This window comes from Oryza glaberrima, chromosome 10 (assembly GCF_000147395.1).
Source record: "Oryza glaberrima chromosome 10, OglaRS2, whole genome shotgun sequence".
Classification (NCBI taxonomy): Eukaryota; Viridiplantae; Streptophyta; class Magnoliopsida; order Poales; family Poaceae; genus Oryza; species Oryza glaberrima.
In genome coordinates this window covers 1,583,256-1,609,702 of record NC_068335.1, presented here as the reverse complement: position 1 = coordinate 1,609,702, position 26,447 = coordinate 1,583,256, and the positions used below count along the sequence as shown (strand labels likewise).

The following is a 26,447-nucleotide window of genomic DNA, read 5'->3' as shown; positions in this document are numbered from 1 at the left end:
ACCTGATTAACTAACCAAGTGGAAATTTCTGCGTCTGATGAATTTCTCAATAAGTAGTCTTATATGACCTGAGTAACTAACCAAGTGGAAATTTCTGTGATTGCAGAAATTGAGCCATGGAGGTCACAACAGGGGCGATGAGAGCTCTCCTCCCTAAGCTTACTGATCTGCTCAAGGATGAATACAGCCTTGAGAAGCATGTGAGGGAAGGGGTCAAGTCTCTGGAGATAGAGCTCGAGATGATGCATGCTGCACTCCGTAAGGTGGCTGAGGCGCCCCTAGACCAGCTAGATGATCAGGTCAAGATCTGGGCATCCAAGGTGAGGGAGATCTCGTACGACATGGAGGATGCCGTTGATGCATTCATGGTGCGGGTGGAAGATGACTCCCATAGTGGGCCCAGTACCTTCAAGAACAGAGTCAAGAGGTCCGTTAAAAAGATCAGCAAATTGTTCAGAAAGGCAAAGGAGCTCCATCAGATTGTTGATGCCATCAAGGAAGCCCAAGCCCTCGCGCAGCAGATGGCTGGGTTGCGTGAAAGGTACAGCGGACTCGAGCTGCAAAACAGCGGCATGGTTATTGCTACTATTGATCCACACTTGACAGCATTGTACATCGACGCAACAGATCTTGTTGGTATAGATCACACTAGGGAGGAACTGATCAAGACATCGACAGAAGGTGAAGATTCATCCAAGCAGCAACTGAAGATAATCTCCATCATTGGCTTTGGAGGACTGGGCAAGACAACTCTTGCAAGAGCAGTGCATGAGAAAATTGAAGCACAGTTTGATTGTTCGGCTTTTGTTTCTGTCTCTAGGAATCCTGACGTAAGAATGATTTTCAAGAAGATGCTTCATCAATTGGACAAAGTAAAATATGCAAACATCAATGAATCATCAAGGTATGAAACACAGCTCATTGACGAATTGAGAGAATTTCTTCAGGACAAGAGGTACCCATGACCGAACAGAGAACATATACCCTTCTTTACCTTCTAGGATAAGCATAAATGATGATTTCTGCTCAATTGCTTAAGCCGATCCTTTTTTAAAAAAAATATATATATCTTTAGCTGCGGGTATTTCATTTCTTTGCTACGCAACATTCTTTTTTTTTCTCTTTTGTTAAATAATGTCACCATTATTTTGGAGTCTGCATGGATGCATGTCTTTAGTACTGTGTTGGTAATCATTGTATATAAATACATTGTTCTTATAAGTATCTACTCCCTCCAGTTCGATAATACTTGTTATTTAGGACAAAGGCACGGTCTTCAAAAGACAACTTCGGCCACTATTTATTAATATTATATATATATATATATATAAAATATGGTTTTATCAATATATCTTTCAAGATTAATCTATACATATAGTTTCTTTCCATGCTTGTAAAGTAAAACATTTTAAAATTTATTTATAGTCAAAGTTCTAAAATTTTGATCTCAGTCTTGTCCAAAACGACAAGTATATGTAACCAGAGGGAGTAGCATTTTTCTCTTGTCTAGAATCTGACACTTCTTAATTCAATATTCCCTATGTCCCATTTTAAGTGTAGTTGTGTGTTTTCGTGTCCATATTTGATCGTCCGTCTTATTTGAAGATTTTTTTAAAAATAAGTCACGCATAAAATACTATTCATATTTTATCATGAGTGAAGTGCACCAGCGGTCCCTAAGTTTGTGTAGGTGTGTTATTTAGGTCCCTGAACTCTCAAAATGCATTTTTGGGTCCTCGAACTTGTCTTGTGTGTCATGTAGGTCCATCCGCTGACGTGGCATACCACGATAGCGCCTACGTGTCAGTGGGGACCCCACATGTCAGTCATATGTATAAAAATAAAATTAAAAACCATATTTATTCTCTTAGGTAAAGAGGAAAAAGATAAAATTTAAAAATATTAATTATAAGGTAGAGAGGAGAAAAATATGTTTTTAAATTTTATTTTTTTTTCTATGTGAATGCATGTGGGTCCCCACCGACATATAGGCGTCACCGTGGCATGCCACGTCAGCGGATGGACCTATATGACACACAAGACAAGTTCAGAGACCCAAAAATGCATTTTGATAGTTCAGGGACCTAGATGACACACCTGTACAACTTTAGGGACCGTTGGTGCACTTTACTCTTTTATCATCTAATAATAACAAAAATACTAATCTAAGAAAATTCAAAAAAGATAGACAGTCAAATGTTAGACACAGAAACCCACAAGTGCAATTAAAATGGGCTGGAGGGAGTAACGACTTCCTAACTAGGAAAAACATCAAAGCTACAAATTATATATATATTTTTTCCCTGTTAATTCCAAATTCTCACAAGCTAATATTCAGGTACTTTATCATAATCGATGACTTATGGGACGAGAGAGTATGGGACTATATCAAGTGTGCTTTTCCTAAAGACAATCTTGGCAGTAGGTTAATCATGACGACCCGCAATGTCAATGTATCTAAAGCATGCTGCTCTGCCAATAATGATATAATCTATAAAATGAGACCTCTTTCTGATGATGACTCCAAGAAACTCTTCTATAAAAGAATATTTCCTCATGGGAATGGATGTCCTTGTGAACTAGAGGAAGTATCCAATGAAATTTTGAAAAAATGTGGTGCCATTAGCCATAATTACTATAGCAAGCCTTTTGGCTAATAAGGAGTTACAGACAAAGGATCAATGGTTTACTTTGCACAATTCTATCGGACGTGGACTTACAGAAGGCCGTAATGTTGAAGACATGCAGAAAATTTTATCTTTCAGCTATTATGATCTACCTTCACATCTGAAGTCTTGTTTATTGTGTCTGAGTGTATTCCCAGAAGATTATGAGATTAGGAGAAACCGGCTGATATGGAGGTGGATAGCAGAAGGTTTTGTGCAACAAACACAAAATGGTGGTAGCTTATTTGAGCAAGGTGAAAATTACTTTAACGAACTCGTAAATAGAAACATGATCCAACCCATTGATATCAATGCTGAAGGCAGAGCAAAAGCTTGTCGTGTACATGACATGGTGCTTGATCTCATATGCCACCTGTCAAGCCAACAAAACTTCATCACTGTGTTCAATGATATTGTGAATATCACATGTTCACGAAACAAGGTACGCAGGTTATCTCTCCAACATAGCACCACAGAGTGCAATACCCCTTGGTGTACCCTGACTATGCTTCAAGTGAGGTCCTTCACTATGTTTAGTCCTGCAATTAACTTGATGCCATCCCTTTCAAGCTTTAAAATGATAAGAGTATTGGATTTGGAAGGTTGTGATCTTGGGAATAGCAACCAATTTAACCTTATGCATGTCGGGTGTTTACTTCAGCTTAGATACCTAGGACTACAAGACACATACATTATAAAATGGAATAGTAAATATGCAGAAAGCCATACCGCCACATATGTTGGTCACGAGCTCTCAATGCAAATTGGCAAACTAGAGTTTTTGCAGACACTAGACTTAGTTGGATCTCGTATAAACAAGTTGCCTGCCAGTTCAGCTTCGACGTTTGATGTGCCTACGTATTAGCTTTGGCACAAGGCTGCCAGACAAGCTAGGCGAAATGACATCGCTAGAAGAGTTGTCGAGTATCTCAACTAGTAAATGTGTAGACATTGTGAAAGAGCTGCGCCAACTGACCAGACTGAGAGTGCTTGCCATCGAATGGGAAGAAGTGGGTGAGAAGCAAGACAAAGCTTTAGTAGAGTGCCTGGGAAGTTTGCACAGGCTGCAGATCCTGAATATCTACGCATTTGGTGGATGTCTGAATCTGATGCAGGAAGGCTGGATGCCCCCTGTATCTCTCCACAGATTTCTGTCCAAAGGATCTACCGGTTCATTCTCGAATCTGCCGACATGGATCAACCCATTGCTCCTCATCACCTGTATAGACATGTGGGTTGATCAAGTGCGACCGGGGGATATACAAATCCTTGGAGAACTGCCAGCTCTTTGCTCCGTCACCCTCAGGGCGACTGGCAGCATAGAGGAGCGTGCAGTGGAGAGATTTGTGGTCAGCACCAACGCCTTCCAACGCGCGACAGAGTGCACCTTCTTCAACTTTGTGACAGTGCAATCCATGTTCTCACGAGGAGCCATGCCGAGGGTTCGGTACCTTGAGTTCAGCCTCCGAGCATGGGACAACGACATGGCCATCGGTAATGGTAGCAGTGGTGATCTCGACTTGGCCATGGGACATCCCCCTTCACTGGAGCGTGTGAGCGTTACGCTCTGGTGCACGAAAGCTAGCCGTGCAGGGGTGGAGGGAGTGGAAGCGGCTGTGAGGCGTGCAACAGAGGTCCACCCCAACAATCCAACCCTTGTAGTCCGTAGATGGGATGATCGACATATTCGGGAGCAAGAGAATAATCTGGCAGATAAAGAGGATGATCTGCTAGAGGAAGATGATGAAAAGGAGAGCTCACCACCCTCAGTCACGACTGACATGTAGCAGAGCAAGAAGATGGTACTCGAGCTTCGTCTGACGAAGAGAAACAAGAGGAAGACGTATGTACCTTAAAATCCTCCAATAGCAAGCGTGAGCTTCCATTCCATTGTAAAGATCACAGCTGCTAACGCTACATATGATTTCCTTCCCATATGTACTACGTTTTGCTTCTCGTTTCTTTCTATCTTGATTTCAGTCGCCATATGTGCCATGCAGGTATTACTCGTCCTTGGACAAATTCTCCATGCAGCCATGCAGGTATTACTAGTTACATAATTCATTTGTTCAGTCTACGAGTTAGTAGTGTTGCAATGCTTGCTATGATGTGTAAAATGCAGCAGCGCAACATAGGAGCCAATTTAGAACAACAGAAAAAATGGGAACTCTTTTCAAATACAATTTTTAGTTTATCCTTTTTAATTTTATTCCTCAATTATAAGTTTATTCCTTTCCTTCCTTGGGAAATATGGAATTTCATTCTCCATTTTTTATGCTACTGATGCATTCAGCATGCTCGTGAGTCCGTCTCAGTCTGGAGCACTGCATGAGCGATACATTGTTGAATAAATTAAGTGAAAGTGCTCTGTTTCTGGTACAATTTAGCTAATTCATACATGAAAAACATGTCCTCTTGCAGCTAGCAGGCAGCATCTTCCTCGAGATCGACATTACAATTGACAATATGTCAATGTATGCTGAACTGGCTGTAATTGGATTCGTTTCAAATGATAGAAATCGGATGGATGCATTACATTCATCAGGGGATGACGTCGAGACGAAGCTCACAATCTCCACATATTTTGATATGGTTATTGTTGGATTCATCTACTTTGTATCTGTTCTGTCACTTCAAGTTGCCCAATGTTTTTAGGGCTCATCCTGCGTGTTACTTTACTGGTTTGGAAGGACATAAACTTCAGTTTACTGCTAGAACTCTAGCTAGCTCCTAATGAACATGTTATCCCCTATTTTCCTTTCAATTAAGGAGGATTCTGATGTGATGAATGCTCTTGCCTATCGTTAAGTGCTGTGTTACATCACAGAATTTTGTCATGAGATTCTGTAAAGATATATAAACATAACTGATCTTTATCTATGGCAATGTTCTGCAAGTTCAGTTTTCTGAAACTTAAACTGAAACTTGTGTCCCCAAGATTAGTTTTCATGCCTTTAAACAGTTATAAAGTTTTCTACTAAATCTTTATAGTACACATCGAGATATACATCTGAGATCACAGGTATTACTACCATTGAACATTGATCAAAATTCAGAAAGAACACAAACATTGCGCCATCGCCGGCGGCGAACATGACGTCATTCCAGGCCGTCGATCTTGCCGGCGTGCACGGCGACGTCGTGGTAGGCGAAGAAGAGCCCAGTCATCCTCATGAACACCTGGCTCGCCACCAGGCTCTTCTCGCCGGCCTGCCGGGGCTCCTCCACCGCCGCCGCCGGCGCGCCCAGCACCCTCGCCACCCTCACCAGCCCGCCGCGCAGCTCGACGCCGTCCACCGGCAGCCGCGCCGCCACGTACTTGGCGTCGTACACGACGCCGAGGTGCCCGCGCAGCCGCGACGCGAACCCCTCGGCCGTCTCCGGCAGCGGACGCCCGCCGTCGAGCATCTTGAGGAGGATGCCGAAGTCGTAGAGGCCGCCGAACGCCACCCAGGTGAGCCGCCCGAGGTTGGCGGCGGACACGATGTCGAACACCCGCAGCGCTTGCCCGAACACCGCCGCGGGGACGCCGCGCGCGCGCAGGTGCTCCAAGTCGACGCCGGCGGCGCGGAGGGCGTCGACGGCGGACTGGCTCACGTCGAAGTCGGAGAAGCCGACCTGCCACGCCATCTCGACGGCGATGGCGGCGCCGCCCGGGCAGGCGATCGCGGTGGCGGGGAGGCGGCCGTGGTGGTCGCAGAGCGTGATGCCGAGGTGGAGCACGTCGAGCTCGTCCACCCTGGACTTGGCGAGCCTGTAGCACCGCTCGTCGGCCTCGCTCTCCCTCTTGTTGCCGCGTCCACCGCCACGGCGGCGGCGGCGGCGCCTCCCGTGGCGCGCCGCGGCGTTGTCGACGGGGTAGTCGGCGTGGATGGTGATGTAAGGGAAGTAGGGCAGGTGGGAGCGGATGGTCAGCATCTCGACGGCGAGGTTGTCCGCTGTCACCCGCCGGATCAACACCTCGCTCACCGGCTGCGTGGCCGACATCGCCGGCGTTGTCGTGGCGGGGATTGCGCGGTGGCCGTAGACGGCGAGGTGCGGGCGGCGCGTGTTTGGCGCGAGTAATGTTATAGGCGGTTGCGCCTAGTCCGAGTGGGACTAGGACACCAGAGTCCTACTCCTTTTTTGGCCAAGAGTAATCTATCGGGCAAACCTAGCTAGGCGGCGCGCGTTTCGGCTGGTTAGGTTAACTAGTTACTCCCTCCGTCCCATTTTGAGTTTTTGCTTGCAACGTTTGACCACTCGTCTTATTTAATTTTTTTTTTGCAAATATAAAAAATGAAAAGTTGTGTTTAAAGTACTGTAGATAATAAAGTAAGCCACAAATAAAATAAATAATAATTTCAAAAAATCTTAAATAAGACGAGTGATCAAACGTTGCAAGCAAAAACTCAAAATCCCTTATATTATGGTACACAGGGAGTAGTTATTAAGGATAGAATTAAGATAAAATTGTCTTTTTTATTTATTTTTACTACTCCCTCCATCCCTAAATATTTGACGTCGTTGACTTTTTTAAACATGTTTGACCATTCATCTCATTCGAAAAATTTAAGTAATTATTAATTCTTTTTCTATTATTTGATTCATTGTTAAATATACTTTTATGTATACATATAGTTTTACATATTTTACAAAAGTTTTTAATAAGACGAATGGTCAAATATGTTTTAAAAAGTCAACGGTGTCAAATATTTAGGTAATGAGGGAGTAACAGATAGAAAACTTTTAAGTTAGATTTGAAAACTTTCGACTTAAGATTTGAACTTTGAAGTTAAATTTTAAAACTTTCAAATCAAACTTTGAAAATTTTCAACTCGAAATTTAAATTAGTAAGACAAATTTCGAAAATTTTTAACTCAGATTTGAGAACTTTTAACTTTGGTTTGAAAACTTTCAACTCAAATTTGAAACTTTCGATTCCAGATTTGAAAACTTTCAAGTCGAGATTTGAAAACTTTCAACTCAAATTTGAAACCTTTCGACTCCAGATTTGAAAACTTTCAGGTCGAGATTTGAAAACTTTCAACTCAAATTTGAAAACTTTCGACTCCAGATTTGAAAACTTTCAAGTCGAGATTTGAAAACTTTCAACTCCAGATTTCAAAACTTTCAACTTGAAAAACTTTCAACTTAAAAACTTGAAAACACGTGTGCTTAGATTAAAAAAATCGAAAAGAATGCAAAAAAAATATAGAATATGCGCCGAGGGGAGGGACGATAAAATTTGAGAAAAAAAATCGCGCCAAATTAGGAGGGAAAAAATCGCGCCACAAAAAGAGAAAAAACATCAAGGAGAAAAATCGCGAAAAAAATAGAGGACATGTGGTGCAGTGGAGGGCGCGCGCTGCGCCAATTAGCAGTTTCATAGCCTATCAGGTTTAATTAAATTTTAATTCTAAATTTGGATTGAGTAATTTAATCATTTTTTTAGGTAGGAAAATATCTGCTTTACCGTAGAACACTAGTAGTATAATTTTATGGTTATTTGTCAAAGATGATTTGACCACTATTTTAATATGTCATCTCCTAAAGGAGATAAAAATTTGAAAAAGATGACTTTGGAGCATCTTTAAAAGAGACCTTAAATTCAACCCCTAATCAGTCCGAGTGGGATAAAAACACCATAGTCCTACTCGTTTTTTTATTAATTCATGAAGAATAATCTATAAGGCTAATTATTTTGGATTTTAAATTTAGAATGAGTGATCCAATTTTACTAGGTTTTATCGCTTTTAACCCTAAACCCCAACACATGTTTAAATCAAATCACACTCGAGAGTAGTAAGTACGGCCACACAAAACAAGTCATTAACACATAATTAATTAAGTTTTAGTTATTTTAAACATGAAAAATGGGTTTATATAATATTGCATATCAACTTTTATATATAAAGCTTTTACACGAAATAAAATATGTAGTTTAATCAGAAATGTACGGGACCTAACTGCAACATAAAAAATCTAATATATGCAAAATCTAAGAATATCAACTGAAAACGGCGTGCAACATCCCTAACAACTCCTCAGTTTCAGCATCAAAGATGCACTATGTGCTACATCAAAGAAACATTGCGTTCATGCGTTGCGTGCAATATCCCTGGCAAACATCAAGAGGAAATACCAATTTCCCCCTTCCTACATTGCCGTAACTGGAGAAATAACGGCTTAACACGTTGTTTTTTATTGGATGGATAAGGGTAGTAACTACCACATCTATCATTTATTCTCTTTTTATAGAAGCCGGAGAGAGGCTTAACTCAGGATTCATCCTTATTTTCACAAACTGCTTTACAATAGAAAAATGCTACACATACGTCCGAAAATGTCCGACTCCTGTACGACTGCAACGTCTGTTCATGGCTTGATCCCCGCGCTGTTTAATCCTCCAACTCATTGAGCCTCACGCCGTTATCCATTTGCTGTTTTGCCGTTTAGTCGTACGGTTTTGCCGTTTAGTCGTACGTCGGTGGGACAAGAAGGTCGGATGTATAGCAGGGTTCTTTACAATACTGCAGCACCATGGGTTCGCCAGAGAGTTGTGGGTCTTCTATTGATCATAGATATCTAGCGATGCCTAAGTGCATGGTTTATCTTCTGAGAATATATTCTTTCATAGTGATTTGTCATTCACCGTAATTAGTTCTGGACTCTTTTGGAGAATTATTAAATTATTTGATGACCTTGAAATATTTTGCCATTATTCAATGTGCTCATAATAATATTAAGATTTATGTCTACCATGCTTGAATAATTGATATTAACATCATAAGATTTTAAATAAGATTTATATTTTTAGATTCACCTTAGAAACACTTCCATAATGTATAATTTTTTTTTGACTGAAAAAGGTAGAGAGGCTCTACCTTATAACCATTTTATTAATGGTAGTCAAGGTGTTACAACAGGAGTACAAATATCGGAAGAGAATTGAAAAAGAAACAACAGCAGGAAGAGGAAGGAATAATGTATAATTCAGAAGTTAAACCACATGAACTTCTAAAATTTGATTATCAAAGATATAAATGTACTTTGAACTAAGCTAGAGCAACAATTTAAAATGGAGTAAATAACTTTATCCTTTTGTAATTTTTAAAAACTTGCACAGAATTCAAAAATGTTGAAAGCTAGCTGGGGCCCAGTACCACATGAAGTAATACAGAATAAGCATTACATACTTGGAAACAAAAGAATGAATCTTGCCAAGCCACAATAAAAGAGAGAGAGAGAGAGAACGGCATCAAACAGTGTGTGAAGTTTTTTTTCGCTTGTTATTATCTCCACTGATTTAATGATTTTCATACAACAGAACATATAAGCTGGAAAACTGAAGCAAGGAAACACGGCTCCCAGTTCCCACAAAGCTTCACAGCTTCTTGTTGTCCACTGCCCATTAAGCTACTTACAACCGTCACTCATCTAAATCTAAACTTATAACCTAAAAAGGCACAACAAACGGCAGCTGATACATAAGAAGGTCAGGCAAATGGACTGCTCTGGGCTGCAGCGAGAAGAGCTGCTCGGTAGGCTGACACCTTGCTGACCCATCGAAGGTCCTGCAGTTATTTTTAGGGGTCGCCCGGCAGCTGAAGAGCCAGTCCTGGTCACCAACATCTGTATCTTCCATCTGTGTGGGTGATGGTTTCCAGTTCACAAACAAATCTGCAAGCTTCCTCCCTTTCTTCTCAGCCTTGCGGCTTTTCCGGTCAGAGCTGGACTGTTGTGCCTCTGTTACTGGGGATGCTGCTGCCAAGACACTTCCAACAGAACAAGGCTCTTCTTGTGCTTCGGGCACAATCTGTTGCTGCTGCTTGACAACAGGTGGTTCGACATGCGCCTTCGGTTTGTTCAACAGGCCAGGTGGCTCAACACACAACATCTCCGGCTTGCTTAACAAGATAGGTGGATCAGCACACACCTTGGGCTTGTTTAGCAGAGTAGGTCGCCCTGTGTTAAGCTGGCCCCCAAGTAGGGGACCTCCTGTTTCTTTCCTCAACTGAACTTGAGTACTCTCTCTGTTGAACACTTTCGAAAGAGTGATATGGCCAGCTATTTGCATTGCTTTCACAGGTGTAGCTTCAACCTCTTGCATCACCTTTGTGGACGTGGGATTAGCTCTCTGCATTGACTTCACAGGTGCAGCTTCAACCCCTTGCATAACCTTTGTGGGCGCAGGATTAGCTCTTTGCATCACTGCCTTCTCAGATGAAGGCGGATCAACTCTTTGCATCGCAGCAATCGGTGTTGACTTAGTTCTAACTCTCTGCACCATATTGACTCTTTGCATGGACTTTGCATCATGCTGCTGACTGACTTTTCTTGACTCATCCAAACAATTGCCATTCCTTATAGACATGTTCTTCTGTTGGGAGACAACTTGTTTCACCACTGACACTGTGTTGACATGAGGCTGGAACTCTCTCTTCCTATTGGCCATGGACAGATCCATTCCGGTTTCTTTGACTGGTGATTGTTCAGTAACTCTTGGTTTCATTGACATTCCTGTTGTTGCTTCTGGGTCTCTTCTTTGATTTGTAGGTGTAAACTTTACACGAATGTTAACACCTGCAAGGGCACATAATATTAGCATCACATATTGAGAAATATTGCTTATATAAAAAGAGGTTGCAGAAATAAAAAAGAAAAAACAGAAAAATCCTTACCATTTCTGGTTTGACTAGGGCTACTTGACACTTCAGTCCTCAGCCTCTTAGTGCTGTCCAGTGAGCTCTCTGGGGTACAACGCAAAGCCTGACTGTAGGAAGGAGCCTCATGCTCTTCAGAAAGACTGCTCTTCTCCAAATGCTCCATGGTAACATTACAAACTTTTCTTGTCTCCTCGCCAACTATTTCACAGCCTGAGTGCTTTCTCTTCTTATGGCCATGCTTAGAGTGATGATCATCTGTCTCATATTTCTCACCCAGCTGGGCAGCTTTCTTTTGTCTCCTTTTCTCTTTCTTCCTTTCCTTCTTTTCCTTCTTTTGCATCATTTCCCTTTCTTTCTGGAGCTTCAGCCACCAGATTAATCGTCAGTTCCAATTCAGAACAGACGACGGGAATGCAAAGAGGCATGAAAACAATGCACCAATATTGATACTTTTTCTAGCGTATAATCAATAATCCGGACTCAACAGATAAGAAACCAGTCCCCTTTGAATTATCCAACAATGCTTAGCTTCAACCTACAAAGTTCACTAGAAGTCTAGAACTGTTTCGCAATGGACTCGTTCTGTTAGTCACCGTGTCAAATACCCTGCTATGTACTTACCAACCAGCACAAAGTACAAACAAGCACCCATTGTACTATCAAATAGAGCAAAATGGCAACAAAATTTGCACACTTCAAATAAACTACAAGACGATCTGGCTAAAATAAACTCCAAGACAAAGGAAAGCAAAACGGAACTGAAATATGATCTCACAATTTCACAAAAACATTAGAGCAAGCCACAGATGAATAAAGAGCAAGAAACCAACATTTTAAAAGATTTCATTGTTTAAGAGAAAACATCAAACATATGTTGATAAAAAAAATTAAGTCAAGACATTAAACATTGTAAATAAAACATTTAAGGGCGAGGAAAAAAATGGAACCGGAAAACATTGAAAAAAAAAGTCAAGACAGATGGCAGAAAGGTTTTTGACAATGCAAAGTACACAATGGACATTTCCATAAACGGAAGTAACAGAGAAGAGGTCTGTAATTAGAAGCAAATAGCAACAAATTTCACTCTTATTGCCATTTGTGAGTGACTACATCTTGTTGTCACATTTTACCAAAAAGGACATTTATCTTGTATTACAAGATGTTTTCACCTAAGGAGGAAAAACAAAATCATCTTCTGCAATCAACGATAATCAACGACAGTTTCACCCAAATATAGCTGAACTTTTGCCTACCAGAGGCATTTGAATTCCATAATGGAAAACCATAAACCAGCAACAGGCACGGAAGACTTAACTAATTTGCAATCAATCAAGCACAACTTCTCCGCTCAATTTCCAATTTCCTGAACCAATTTTTCTTGTCCAGAGAATTTCACCCCAAACAAACAGTTAATCCTGTTCCCCAAATTCTCCCCAAACAGACAGTTAATCCTAATCCCCAAACATAACCCTAATCCTAGTTTGTTCTCAAGAACATGCCACTATAATCCCAATTGAAGCAACCAACAAACAAGAACCCAAAAGCAAGCATGGCCAACAAACAAACAAACAAACAACCAATCACCCGTGCCTGCCTAATTACTAGCGGCGTTGGTCAGATCCTGCTCATAATCCTAATCCTAATCGCAATTAAGAGTCGATGATTCGACAGCGGCGGCGGCCGTAGCACAGCACAAATTCGGGAAAACCGAATCGGACTTTGCTCGACGGGCGAGCGAGCGAACGAACCTTATCGATCCCCGGCTCAACCGCCGCCGCCGCCGCCGAAGACATCGACTCCGCCACGGGGTTCCGCGTGTACGGGAAGCACCTCGCCATGTCCCCCCCGCCCTACCGTCAACCAATCCTCCTCCTCCCCACAAAATCTCTCCGGCCTCTCTCTCTCGGTCTCGCCGCCGCCGCCGCAGCTGGGCTAGGGTTTCGCCGGCGAGGCGAGAGAGGAGGAAAGATTCGAGAGGAGGGGATTCGGTTCGGTGGGTGGAGGGGATCGGGTCGAATTTATAGGCGGCGGCGCGGCCCGTACGGAGAAACCGACTCGGACAGTCGGACGCGGTTTCCCATCCTGGCTGGCACGGGCGGGCGAAGCGGGGCCCACATGTCGGTGGGCGGGCGACGTGGGCCCCACCTAACCAGTGGGTGGGGGTGTTTCGTATGGTGCCGCTCGGGTGCTACGTGGCGACCTTATTGTGGTTTTGGAGGAGGGAAATATCTGGCGCTTTCGTTGGAGAGGTAGGGCCCACTTGTCGGTGAGAAAGAGAATCTGACACGTGGGCCAGAGATCCTGTTAGCTCTATGTTGAATGTGTCTTGACCACAAGGGTTTATTTAGTACACAGCTTCGCTTGAATTTCGTTTAAATTCATTGCCCAGGATTTATAGCTCCTCCAAAATGCTCCGTTTTTCAATGAATTTTGAACAAAATTCATCAAATTTCATGAATTTCGCTCCAAATTCGTCATCTCGCAAGGACTGAATTCACTGGAGAACTCGATTATTGAATTTCGCTGACGAAACTAATTCATGTTAGTGCCAGTTTGACCGAAAACAAATACTGTCAACCCTGCTCAGAACACATCAATTCATTGGAGAACTCAATAATTCAACTGATCAATCACTGCTCTTTAAGATTAATGGCAGAAAATTCTCAGACATAATACTGGGAGCTGACTAAACTGTCTGGCAAAAAACATATAAAAGGAACTTAGAACCACAGGTATCTGCAACACAGAGACACCATCACCAGTCCAGGCCTCCGGCTCCTTGTGAGGCCCTTCACGCCGAAAACGCCATGGTTGAACTTCACCTCATCAGATCACTGATCAGATCAGGAGCTTCTCAATGGCGACCTGCAATGATTCATAAGGTTGAATAGAATTAACAAGCTGTGAAGGAGGTGAATGCAAAAGTTGGGAGGTTTAGCCTCTGAGAGAGGGCGGGGGTGATCCATCGGTCATCACCTTGAGGTTATTGATTGGATCTCTCAAGTTGCTGGCCTCATTGCTGGTCACCGAGCAGGCGATCACGGGCCTCGTCACCCCACATGCATGGCCGAGAGCTTGCTTTGATGGGACAAAGACGTATGGCACATTCTGCACACCGGTACAAATGAGTTCGGTACACCATTGAGGATGAAACTCTTCATGGTTTATGGCCAGTGGGCGTGCGTGTGAAAGTGAGATGCAAGGTCAAGATGTAACAATTCATTCATGATTTTGTATTCAGAAGGAACAATTGAGTGTAATAAGAGCAGTACAGCACCATCAATCAACTAAAAAATGATCCTACCGTATCTTGTAAAATAATGCAGTATAGAAGATACACTAATAATTTGTGGAAGAGTATACTCAACAATCATCAGTCACATTGGCAGAGTCAGGTAATATTGATGTGCTTCAAAAGAAATATCACAATTTCACATACAAAACAGGGAAAACAAAATTATCAACACATAAGTATCTTTTCCAAATTGCAACTAAATGTTCTTGGACAAGCTACTCGTCAGCAATTTGGAAAATTATCAAGGTAGTCTTAAGTCTTATCTATACATAATTGAACCTGAACCGAGTAGATCATGACAAAATAAAGCATAGGGCATCAAAAAAACTATCGGAAAATACGCAATGTTGAATAATCAATAATCAAAATTTGTCAGCCAAATAATGCATGCACTGGATTCAGTACTAACAGGTATCAAATCACATTTACTGCCTAAATACTAACGACTCTATCACTTCTTGTGCTGTTTCATCTAAACCCTGCACCCCAAGCAACAGCTATCGAAACCCGCAACAATTAGAAAAAAAAAAGAATCATTGAGCAATCTGATGGACCTTGTCCTCGGCGAGGAGGGGAAGGTGGAGAAGGATCTCGAGGGGCTCGGCGTCGGCCGCCATCACCACGAACTCCGCGATCCCTCTGTTGAGCGTCTTCGTCGCTGCAAAAGCACACAAAACTCACACCCTTTTAGCAGCAGCAAGAACATCATAGCAATTCCACCCAAGAACCGAAAGCGAGAACTTACCTTCGTTGGCGCCCTTCTTGAGCTGCTTGTAGTTGGCGGCCTGGCTGACGAGCTCCTGGATCGCCTGCGCCAGCTGCGAGTCGGCGAGCGGGTACGCCTTCGGGTTCACCTCCGCCATCTTCGTCTGTGGCTCGTCGGCGGCGGGGGGTGGGAGGTGGGGTTTGGTCGTCGGCGGCGGAGGGGAAGAGAAGGGGTTAGGTAGGGTTTTATCGCCTCTTTTTATTAGGGCCTCGAGGGTTTAGCGGGCTGGGCTCTCCCAACATGGGATCCGTGGCCCATGGGCTGAGGTTGGTCCGGGTTGGGCCAGGCCAGCCTAGAAATAATGTTGTTCCTTCTATAAAAAAAAAAACCCGAATGGCCATTTTGTTGTTGTTATTCTCTAGGAAGAAGGACTTTGGGGAAAAATATTCTACTCCTACAATCCATTCAGGAAAGGAGAATTCGGTTGGGTTACATCAAAAGATCCCGAGTTTAGAGACATCTGCATCTGCATCAATATCAGGTTTTGAATGTAATTGAAGGCCGGGGTTTAACAACATCCTCACCATCAATTGAAATGTGCTTTGCACAAGCATCAACGCATTTTTGCTTTCTCAGTTGGAAAGTCTATACACATGTAGATGCAATCTTGTTAGGACTACGTCCAAATCATTCATGTAACAGATCTCCTTTTCTTTCTTCTATCTTGACAAAAATGGCAGCAAAAATTGCCTTCCAGTCAGTCAGCGATTAGCTGGAGTCGCCTGTGTACTTCCATACCATCTAACCTATTTAGTTTCTCTACAGTAGAAGCTAATGACAGCCATCTTCCTACTGGATTAGCAAAGACAGCCACGTGTGCACTCTCTCCAAGACAAGAAGGAAGTTCATTAAAAAAAAGAATAGAAGAAGGAAGAAGACTGTTCTAAAAAAGAACAAGGAAGAAGACAAAAACATTTTGATACTTTATTTTCGATTTATATCTTCATTCAAAGAAAAAATATTTCTCATCTCTCACACTCCTTTTGTCCCCTTTTCACTCTAACCATTCATTCGAGTTGAAAATTTAAGTAAGGATACAGATATCTATATCCGTTTTGTTTTCGGGCCCTAACATTTCTTATATATAGAATTAGCCGATGTGAAAATTTAGATTTTAAATTTTAATTTGAAGTTGATTTTAAAACTTTTTCATTAAAGTTTAAATCCCTTGTATATATAAATTTTTAACTACAAATTATTTTAAATCGTGCGGCGTATTAATATTTAGTGTTTCGCCAAAGGGATAATTGTGCTTTTCAGTCAATTTGATCCTTTTTTTTTTAACTTTACTCACTTGACCACCTTTTTAAAAAACGAAGCTGCCGCTTAATTGGCCAAATTCTAACCACAACGTTACATATGCATTCAAAAAATATGAAGTTTTCGGGTTACACCCGAGTGTACATGAACCTACAGGGTCGCGCGCTTAATGGGCCGGAATAAGGGGATTGGACGTAGATCCAATATGAGCTTAATTCGGATAGGGATCCGAATAGGAGTCCTTTGGGCCTTGGAGGGCCGAGTCATGGATCCTATATATTTGTGAGGGGTGTGACCGGTGGTGTGATTGCATCACGTGAGAAACCCTAGCCGCCACTCCTCTCCCCGAGCAAAACCCTATCCGCGCGCGGACGCTAGCACGTCTGCACGTGGCGTTCCATCCCTGTACGTGTGGATACCGGTATAGGTGCCGCTGGTTTGCGGTGCTGATCGGTGTGAGAGCACGGCGAGGAGAATGCACGAGGAGGAGAACGTCGAGCTGCTGCGATCGACTACTTCCTTTACACTGACGCACGCTACATCCCCGACGTTCCTTCGGCTACTTAGCACTTACTTCTACTGCACAACACGTCAAGTGGTAACAATATATGATCTAATACTTGCATGGTCCCTGTTTTACGTGGTAGAAAATTTTTGTTTTATGCTATCGTAGCCTACGCATATCCCTACAGCTCAAACCTAAGTTTCGGAAGAATCTACCCATTGTGCGCTCGATGCCCCCAAAAATATTAGGCAATCAAATTTGCCAGTTGCCTAACGAGTGAAACATCAAGTTATACTAGAAAAGATGCTCGTGCGTTGCAACGGGTAGATTCAATTTAATTTGTACATGTGTGTCAGTGGATAAATAATCACAGCCCATTGTTTCATTTATTTATGTGCTTATCTGAATCACTTATTACCAAATAAAATACTATTTATGTGCTAATCTTTTATATACATGATCTTAGCGACTAAAAACAAATGATGTAAAATAAAGTACGATAAAAAACCAAAAAGTCGAATTCAAGATTAAGAAATTTAAATTTTGGTTTATAGTAATAAGTATAAGCCAAACAATGAAGCCTTCGAACATGAGTTCGATTTGTCGTCCAGCTTTATCTCAAGTCGGGCAGGAGTTGATGACGGACGGATTCAGCAACTTTGATCATCCTTTATTTTAGCTGGCACGTTATTTTAGAAAGTAAAACTAATTCTTACGTACGAGCATGTGTGGAGACTGACTTAAAATTATGCTAACATGTTCCAGAAATCGTGTGATGTAATACGAATAAAATCAGTTGATCTAGGCAACGACGTACGTGATATCCACACGGACTCTGCGAGTTTCATTCGCTTGGTATCGACATCACACGAACTCTCTTTCACAGTTCGCTCACGAGTCATGACTTTGCAATGAATGTTACACGTTACGGGAATCGGATACGGACAACGTCCCATAGTTTTAACAAAAACATCTTCAATCTTTAAATCACGAGCGAGGGCGGCCCTATCCCAATCGGACATGCGGCAAGGGCAAATCGCGCGTGAGAGCGTCGCGGGCCCAATTGGGCATACGGAAAATCGTGCGCGCGAGGGTGTTGCGGGCCCAATCGCGGTGGCGCGCAAAGGCGCGTGTGGAAAACGGTCTCATGCACGCCCGATTGGTGCGTGAGGTAAGGGGCACGTGAAAAGGTGCGGCCCAATTAATTCGCATGCATCTCGAATAAGAGGGACACTCTAGCGTAAGAAAAAAGGAACTAAAACCGATTCAAATACAGATTACAAACCAAAATTTTAGCGAAAACATCTTCAATTTTCATAATAGTAGAGATATGGTGAAAAAAAAAACAACAACTGAAACATTTAAAAATTTTATGAAACATGGTGAATAAACACGGTGAAACATGTCGCTATTATATATGAAACAATTAGTGTTAACATATTGAAACATATGTTTTTCTTTTATCAAATATAATCATGTGATATATGGCTGTAAAGATTTAATAACAATAAATACAATGGTGTGACCGAATCATAGATTGGATAATTAGTTTAGGAGAAAAATCATTTTAAAGCTCGCCAAAATGCATGCATACGTGCATGGATAAGGTGGAGAGAGAGAATAGAGAATAGTGACGGGTACTTTCGGGAATTTTGGCAAAACACTGAAGACACACAATGAAACGTATCACTATCATGTATGAAACATTAAATTTTAATGGTTTGAAATATATATTTTTCTTTCACCATAATATAATCATGTGATATTTTGTTATAAATATTTAATTACAACAAATACAACAGTGTAATTAGATCGTAGATCGAATAAGTAGTTTATAAGATAAAAACATTTTAAATATTACTATGTACTGTTGGAACAAAAGAGGGAGCAGTAGTACACTAGTAAATTAGTTGTTGAAGCTGACCATCCGATATTGGTTGGTAGGATTGATAGACCGTTCATTGACATTCTCGCTAAGTTTCGTTTTTAAATAAGAGGATCAAATGAAAAAAGTTTTTAAAAAATAATGTCAAATTAGCAGTTAAGCTTTGAACCAGGGCTCAAAGCGCAATTAGCCCTTGGCCCAAAGACGAGGTCTTAGCCTTGATTTTAGTCCACGTAGAGATGGTGGGCCCACTTGTGTCGCAAGGTTTGTTTTGTCCGCGTTAATTAGTACTACGCCGTGTCCGGTTCGATCTGTCTTACGTACGCCCGCACGCCGAATCCGCCTCTGTTTCACGGACGCTGCATGTGGGCCCGCCCAATCCGAGTCGTATCTGGACACGGCATACATGCACGTGTACGTGCAATCACTATTTAAGGTGACAACAAGAATCCTCGGGGTTCATCGTTTTCATGCATTGTCTACAGGCGATGAACTTTCGCCGGAACTCCGCCGCCGGCGCCGCTCCGGCAGCCATGCCATTCGGCCCTCCGCCGCCGCCCATGGCCTTCTCGCCGCTGTACCGGCAACCCTCGCCGTACTACTCGCCATACCCGGCTCAGTCGACGTTCCTGCCGCCACACGTCTACTTGCCACAACCAACCGATCAATGCCACCACGTACAACTTCGCCAAGGCTCCGGCGGCGCCCGCGCCGCCGCCGCACGTCAACGTGCCACAACCGGCGATGCATGCCGCCGCGGCGCCGGCGCCGCCGCTCTGGCTCCGGACCATGACGGCGGCGAACCTCGACTCGGAGATGGGACTGATCGGCGAGATGATGGTGCAGTACCCCTACGTCACCATCGACGTCGAGTTCGCCGGCGTCGTCCACCACCCGCCTTACACCGGCAGCCGCCCCACGCCGGACGAGATCTACGCCGCCGTGAAGTCGAACGTCGACGAGGTGCCCGCCGTCCAGATCGGGATCACCCTCTCCGACGCGGAGGGCAACCTCCCCACGAGATCTTCGTCTTCTCCTGAGCAGGGGATCGCGTGGGAGGTCGTCTTCTCCGACTTCGACGCCGGCCGCGACCCCCACGTCGTCGACTCCGTCGAGTTCCTCAAAAACCAAGGCATCGACTTCGACCTCGCGCGGCAGATCGGCGTCACCTCCACGGCGTTCGGAGAGAAGCTGCTCGCCATCCTGCCGCCGCCGTCGCGGCGTGGCGAGCTCACCTGGTCGGCGTTCGGCGGCGCCTACGACATGGGTTACCTGCTCAAGATGTTCACCGGCGGCCAGCCGTTGCCGGAGACGAGACAACAGTTTATGCAACTTGTCAAATCTCGGCTAGGCGGCGGCCGGATATTTGATTCAAAATATTTGGTAGAACACGACCGTCAAGATCTGCGCAATGCCGGGTTGAGGCACACGGCAGATGTTCTTGGCGTGAGACAGCAGGAGGGGGTGAAGATGCTGGCTGGGCACAAGAGCGTGGTAGCAGCTGCCATCTTTGCCACAATCCGGTCTCAGGGTGTTCACCTCCTGCATGAAGGAGTTATCGATGGAATTTTATAGTCCATATATATTTGTAATCTATCAATAGATGCTAATGTATTGATTTTTATTTCGTTCAGAAAATCATATAGATTTTTGTGTTGTCGAATATCCTCACTGTAAATGAAATATGCAAAATAAAAGTTTTATTTATGTTATTGAGAAAATCGCTGAGAACTCAAGTCGATCGACTTCACGCAGCCGCACGCTGAGGGGAGTTAGACTCAATTCGGAAATACTCGCATCACACGTACGATTCAAAAACTATGAATTTCTGCCTCGAAACTCTCATCGGGAAAATTACAAACTTTCAATTCGGAAATATGTAAATTTTCATCTCAAATCATTAAATTTCAATTCAAATATGAATGTCCCATCTCAAAATTAAAAAAAAATACAATTATATATTAAAGCACTCAAAGTTTCACCTCAAACCAAAAGAGCCGGGATCTTTGCCGCAATCCGAACTCAGGGCGCTGACCTCTCGTTCACCAAGGAGTGTTTGATGGATTGTCATGGATAAAAATGTAATTCTAATGGAATATGATGCTGTGTATCTTTATTTCGTTAAGAAAACTGTACACATTTTCTCCCACTAGTAGCCTGCTTTAACTGCCATTTTTTGCACGAACACACACTGCTTGACGCCAGGTCCAACTCCCAATTCCAAAATAATCCTGGCAAAAAATATACATATGAGGTCCCTCGTCTTGTCATCGGATTACAACTAGATATATGTCATCCTTCAACAAACAAAAGCGGATTACTATGAGACCTTAGGCGGTTTTGACCTCAGTCTTTGTCTGACGCGGCATCTGAGTTAGTGGGACCCATGGTGACCACTCCTCTCTTTTACCTCTTCTCTTCCTTCCTCTCTCTCTCTCACTCTTCTCTGGGCAGGCCGGCCGGCGGGGCGAGGTGGGAGAGGAGGGCGTCGGTGGTCAGCGACGCGGCGACGACCAATGCGGCGGCAACGACACAGGAGAAGGGGAGGTGGCGGTTGCAGAGAAAGTAGGCTTGGAGGAGGGCTACTGTCGAGGGATGAGGTGGGGCTAGCAAGGGAGCAGGGAGGCCTGCGGCGACCTCCTCACCGGCCGCGACATCGCCATCAAGTCATTCCCCAACCCCCGCCATGGCCTCCGCGGCGGCGAGGATCTCCATCCCGTACCCATCGAGCGGGAGGCGGCCATTCTCCCCAGGTTGCACCACCGCCACGAGGTCCACTTCGTCCTCGACCTCGCCGCTGGCGACTAGCTGTTCTCCCTGCTCGACGTGTCCAGCCGCATGACAGAGGACCTCGCGCAACACTACTTTCGGAAGCTTATCTTTGCTGTCCGGTACTACCACTCTCGTGGCGTGTACAATCGCGGCATCAAGCCGGAGAATCTCCTCCTCAACAATGCAGGCGACCTCAAGGTCGGTCGCCCACTTCAGCCTCAGCGCCCTCCACCACACCCTCTGCGACAACCCTTTTCCCGCGTCACCGCCGCCGCCACGGCGTCGCCTGTCGCCGCGTTGCTGGCCCCCGATCCCCTCCTCCTCTCCCGCCTTACCCTGTCGGCCTCCTCCCCACCCGTCGGCCGGCCTGCCCAGGGAAGAGTGAGAGAGAGGAGGAAGGGAGAGAAGAGGAGAAAGAGAAGGTGATGATGTGGTCACCCTGACGTGCGACCCATGCTGACTCAGCTGTCACGTCGGATAAAACCGGGGTCCAATCCACCTAAGGACCTAGAGTAATCCAGTTTTGTTAGTTGAGGAATGGGACTATGACTAGAAGTGAATGGGGCTTTACGCATACCGCTTTACCATTTCAGTTCATCTTCCCCAAGCTCCTGATGGCTTTGTTCGGCGCTTGTTCTTCCGCGTCCAGCTCTGTTCATCTCAGATACGTTCATCTCAGATATAATATAGAGTTTATGAGCTGTCCCTAAATTGTGAGGGTGTGTTATCTAGGTTACCGAACAATAAAAGTACATTGTTAGGTCACACAATATGTTCATTTAGATCCAAACAGGCTCCAACACTAGTAAATACTCCCTCCATTCCAAATTGATCTACATATAATTTTTTTTAGGTTATTTCTAAATGATCTACATATTTGTGTTTATTCATTAAGTCTATTCGTTATTTGTGTATTGGAGTAAATGGACATTGGTGCATGCATCCATGTATATAAGTATTTATAACCCATATGCAATATCTTGATTTGCTATTGGCTAGGAAATAGTGGGGATGGTGCATGTATTGAGTTTGTTGCTAGAGTAAATATAGTATAAGAGAGTTATTAGCTTTTTTTGGTCTTGGTGTACCTATTGAAATATGTAGATTAATTTGGAATGGGGGGAGTAACTGTTTTTGTAGACGGCCAAAACCGATCTTTGCATGCGGCCTCTGAACTGCCCTCCAGGGGGAGCAACTTTCGTAGATACGAGCAGTTATGGCTCACCTGCAACGAGGGGCTCTCGTCTAGAAAATTCGTTTCTATAGTATAGTGCAACCCGCTCCATGCACTGATGTGGTATGACACAGTGACGTCTATGTGTTAGTGGAACCCAAATGCTAGTCACATTTAAAAAATATATTTTTTCTCCTCTCTCTTAGTCTCGGCGGAGGCAACCCAACCAATGTATAAGTTGTCTAAAAGTAGAACTTTTACTCCGATGCTCGAATCAAATGTAAAATATGAGTGCATACTTATGATATTCTTTTATGATCATTATCACTTGACAAGCTAGGTTTGCCCCATTCATGTCTAAATGCTGGTCCCGCCACTCTCTATTCGGTGAATCTTTATAAAATTACGGCTCAATCCCTGCATAATTATTAAAATTTTCATGTAGAGAGAAATATATTATATAATTTTCTAATTATATGGTGTCCTAGTTCTAAGAATCATTATTGCAATATATTCGTCAGTTTGGATTAGAGAGGTTAGAGTAGTCAATGTCAAATTGAAAGAATCATGAATGGTTGTTGGATCTACTCAGAAGTTTGCCTCTGGGGACTCGATCTAGTTCTTTTGTGGTCTATCTAATGGTAATACTGATACAGGCTGTTATTTGCTGACTTAATTATCAAAAAGGATATTACTGTAGAAATTCAGAGTAGCAGAAGTGTAGATTGGAACGCTGACGGTGCAGCGATTACGTGTTAATCAGGCGCACTAAGCGGCGCAAGTAATACAGATATATATAAGCCTGGTTCGGTTGGTTTAGAGCTCCTAATTAATTACGTGGGATAATAATTACAATTTACATGAAAAGCGGTTGTCACAATTCATATTTAAAGTTTTCTCTCTTAGAAGGATTATTGATCTATGAATATGCATGACCAAGCTTTCTCAAGGAGCGCATGCATAACCCATGCCATGATGAGATGATGAGAAACTGAAAAACGTTGTGGTCTTGATGCCCTCATTTCAATTGAGACTAATACATCAGATCGATCTATAAATATAGATGGTGCATTCTTGTTTGCTTGAGGTAGCAGTACACTAATGCATAGCTAATAAAGTTGATTCGAGGGTATGTACACATGAGTAACAAATTGCATGCTCATGCCTTTAAGAGATGGGATAGTAGAGGTTAACTGAAAAAGCACCAGACACTAGCATCCCTCGTTAAGATGCCCAACGGTGGCTCGCCACGGCTGGAAACCAGACACGATTTCCATATACACAATTGAGGTCTAGGTTGTTAGGACGGCAACAGGATCTTTGATTCCAAATACATGTAGAAGTACGACCAACAAGATCTAAGATCTGCGTGATGCGGTATAGTCTCAAGTCTCGACAGGACAACCACATGGAACAATGATGTTTGTTGGAAAAAAGAGTATATATCGTAGCCATATCTCCCAGGCTAATGAAAATCGTCACAAAAGGAATGGTGGATGACTTGGAAAAAAAGAGTATATATCGTAGGCATATCTCGCAGTCTAATGAAAATCATCACGAAGGAATGGTGAATGATTTACAATTATAAATAGTTAGTTAATCTGGATGATACCCTTCAACTTGCCGTGCGAATTCGATTATGTTGAAAGTCTTATGACTGATGTTTTCACGTAAAAGTGAATGATGCATGTAAGGTTGAATAATTATTTTATTATGTATCCAACGAATTAATATATTGTGTTGTGTATTTTGTGGCGTGTGGGTATGATATGCGTGTGGAATGTCATGTATTATGTATGCATCTTCCGTTTAATCTAAAAAAAATATAGCAAAAACTAAATAGATGACAAAAGGCTAAACATTATAATGGATCACAGTATTCCAGTTCTGATATGAAGAAATGATTAATTGATTTCATGCCATTGCAAATATGCTGATTCAGATAAATATCATTATAATTCATCTGTTCGTATACATGCCATTTGAATTCACAGTAAACTGAAACCATGCCATCACCCCTTTTTTTTAGGGAAACACTGTAGGGGAAGCCCCCACATTTAATAAATTAAATTAAAAGAAGGAATACAAAATATTTACAAAAGGTTTATTCACTGAGATAAAGCTTGTCTCTCAGAAACTTTTTAATCTAAAGACTAAAAGGGAAAGATCAATCTTAAAGAGAGCTTTTCAGGAAACAACCGAAGGTGGTACATTCTGAAAAATGAAAGCATTTCATTGCTTCCAAATGTTCCATGCAGCATAGAGAATTTTTTTAACAAAATGAGTAGATCTATATGAGTTCTTTGCCTGTAGCAGCATATCATCAAAATTGAGAGAAAGGTTCCAGACAATTCCCAGCTGCACCCAACAATCTGAGCTGAATTGGCATTGAAAGAAAAGGTGGAAAGATGTTTCCCTTGCTTAAGCTGGACAAAGGACACATGCTAGATCAGAATTTTCAGGAGGGCAGTGCCTTCTCTGCAGCATATCATAAGTGTCATATCATAAGTGTTTAATCTGTCAATTAGGAGAAGCCAAACAAACACCTTAACTTTCATAGAACATTTGCTTTTCCAAATCCAACTTAAGTACCCAGGGGCTTGAACATGAATGAAATTTATTGCATAAATTTTATGAGAAGAGAACAGTTCATTCCCCCAGACATAAGCCCAAACATCTTTATCATCAGATAATAAGTTGAGGGGGTCAGCTTCACTCATGGATTCATATTCCTGGAAAACTTGTTCAGATAAAGGCAGAGCAAAAAGCTGTGATATGCTTTTAGTAGAAGTTATGCTTACTGAGTCCTTGTGAAAGAGTGCAAAAGAATAAATTCTAGGGTAAACAGCTGACCTGACTTTACCATTCCAAAAATCATCCCAGAATAAACAAGTTTTCCCATCACCCACTTTACAACTTGACAGACTTCTGAAAATATCCACAAATTGCAACACATCCTTCCACCAAAAGGAACCTCTCGGACGAACAACATGTGGTAATTTATCAGAGTAATAAGAGGTCCAGATCAAATGCCTGTTGTAAAATTTATGCAAATTTTTCATTAAGAGAGCAGCATTCTGAAGATTGAGATCAATAACACCCAAGCCACCTCTATTCTTTGGTTGACAGACTCTCTCCCAAAGCACTAAGGATTTCCTACTAGAATTTATGTCAGACCCCCTCCATAGGCAATGCCTTCTTGCTCTATCAATACTTTCAATCACAGATTTTGGGAGGGAGAGGGAACACATGTAATCAGGGGCGGAGCCCAATGGGCCTAGGGGGGTTCACAGGCACCCGGCCCAATTTCCAGATTTAGTACTTACCCCCCTATTTTGGAAAAAGTCCACTTTGACTCCCTCAACTGTCGGCCGAATCTAATTCGTGACCCTCAACCGCAAAACCGGGTACGATGACTCCTTGAACTATTGAAACCAGTGCAATTTGACTCCCTGAGTAGTTTTGGAGGGTGGTTT

At 42.9% G+C, this 26,447-nt stretch overlaps 6 protein-coding genes across 6 annotated transcripts; 3 read left to right on the top strand and 3 right to left on the bottom strand.

Moving 5' to 3' along the window:
• Nucleotides 1–116: 116 nt before the first annotated feature.
• Nucleotides 117–1,081, top strand: LOC127753043 (disease resistance protein RGA5-like). Its single transcript, XM_052278501.1, has one exon. It carries the CDS (start codon nt 117–119, stop codon nt 963–965), a length of 849 nt encoding a protein of 282 aa, XP_052134461.1. The 3' UTR covers nt 966–1,081.
• A 2,375-nt stretch (nt 1,082–3,456) lies between these two features.
• LOC127753040 (uncharacterized) lies at nt 3,457–5,469 on the top strand. The gene is made up of 3 exons (XM_052278496.1): nt 3,457–4,509; nt 4,667–4,708; nt 5,088–5,469. Exon 1 carries the CDS (start codon nt 3,515–3,517, stop codon nt 4,451–4,453), a length of 939 nt encoding a protein of 312 aa, XP_052134456.1. The 5' UTR covers nt 3,457–3,514; the 3' UTR covers nt 4,454–4,509; nt 4,667–4,708; nt 5,088–5,469.
• A 296-nt stretch (nt 5,470–5,765) lies between these two features.
• LOC127752611 (probable CCR4-associated factor 1 homolog 11) lies at nt 5,766–6,653 on the bottom strand. Its single transcript, XM_052278021.1, has one exon. It carries the CDS (start codon nt 6,651–6,653, stop codon nt 5,766–5,768), a length of 888 nt encoding a protein of 295 aa, XP_052133981.1.
• A 3,261-nt stretch (nt 6,654–9,914) lies between these two features.
• Nucleotides 9,915–13,299, bottom strand: LOC127752533 (uncharacterized). The gene is made up of 3 exons (XM_052277938.1): nt 13,063–13,299; nt 11,330–11,675; nt 9,915–11,231 (listed from the first exon to the last, which is right to left on the bottom strand). The coding sequence occupies exons 1-3, from the start codon at nt 13,150–13,152 to the stop codon at nt 10,105–10,107; spliced, it is 1,563 nt and encodes a 520-aa protein (XP_052133898.1). The 5' UTR covers nt 13,153–13,299; the 3' UTR covers nt 9,915–10,104.
• A 583-nt stretch (nt 13,300–13,882) lies between these two features.
• LOC127752610 (13 kDa ribonucleoprotein-associated protein-like) lies at nt 13,883–19,587 on the bottom strand. Its single transcript, XM_052278020.1, has 5 exons — nt 19,520–19,587; nt 15,355–15,569; nt 15,164–15,267; nt 14,291–14,422; nt 13,883–14,179 (listed from the first exon to the last, which is right to left on the bottom strand). Exons 1-5 carry the CDS (start codon nt 19,585–19,587, stop codon nt 14,153–14,155), a joined length of 546 nt encoding a protein of 181 aa, XP_052133980.1. The 3' UTR covers nt 13,883–14,152.
• A 182-nt stretch (nt 19,588–19,769) lies between these two features.
• LOC127752609 (probable CCR4-associated factor 1 homolog 11) lies at nt 19,770–21,833 on the top strand. The gene is made up of 2 exons (XM_052278019.1): nt 19,770–20,548; nt 21,647–21,833. The coding sequence occupies exons 1-2, from the start codon at nt 19,770–19,772 to the stop codon at nt 21,831–21,833; spliced, it is 966 nt and encodes a 321-aa protein (XP_052133979.1).
• Nucleotides 21,834–26,447: the final 4,614 nt, after the last annotated feature.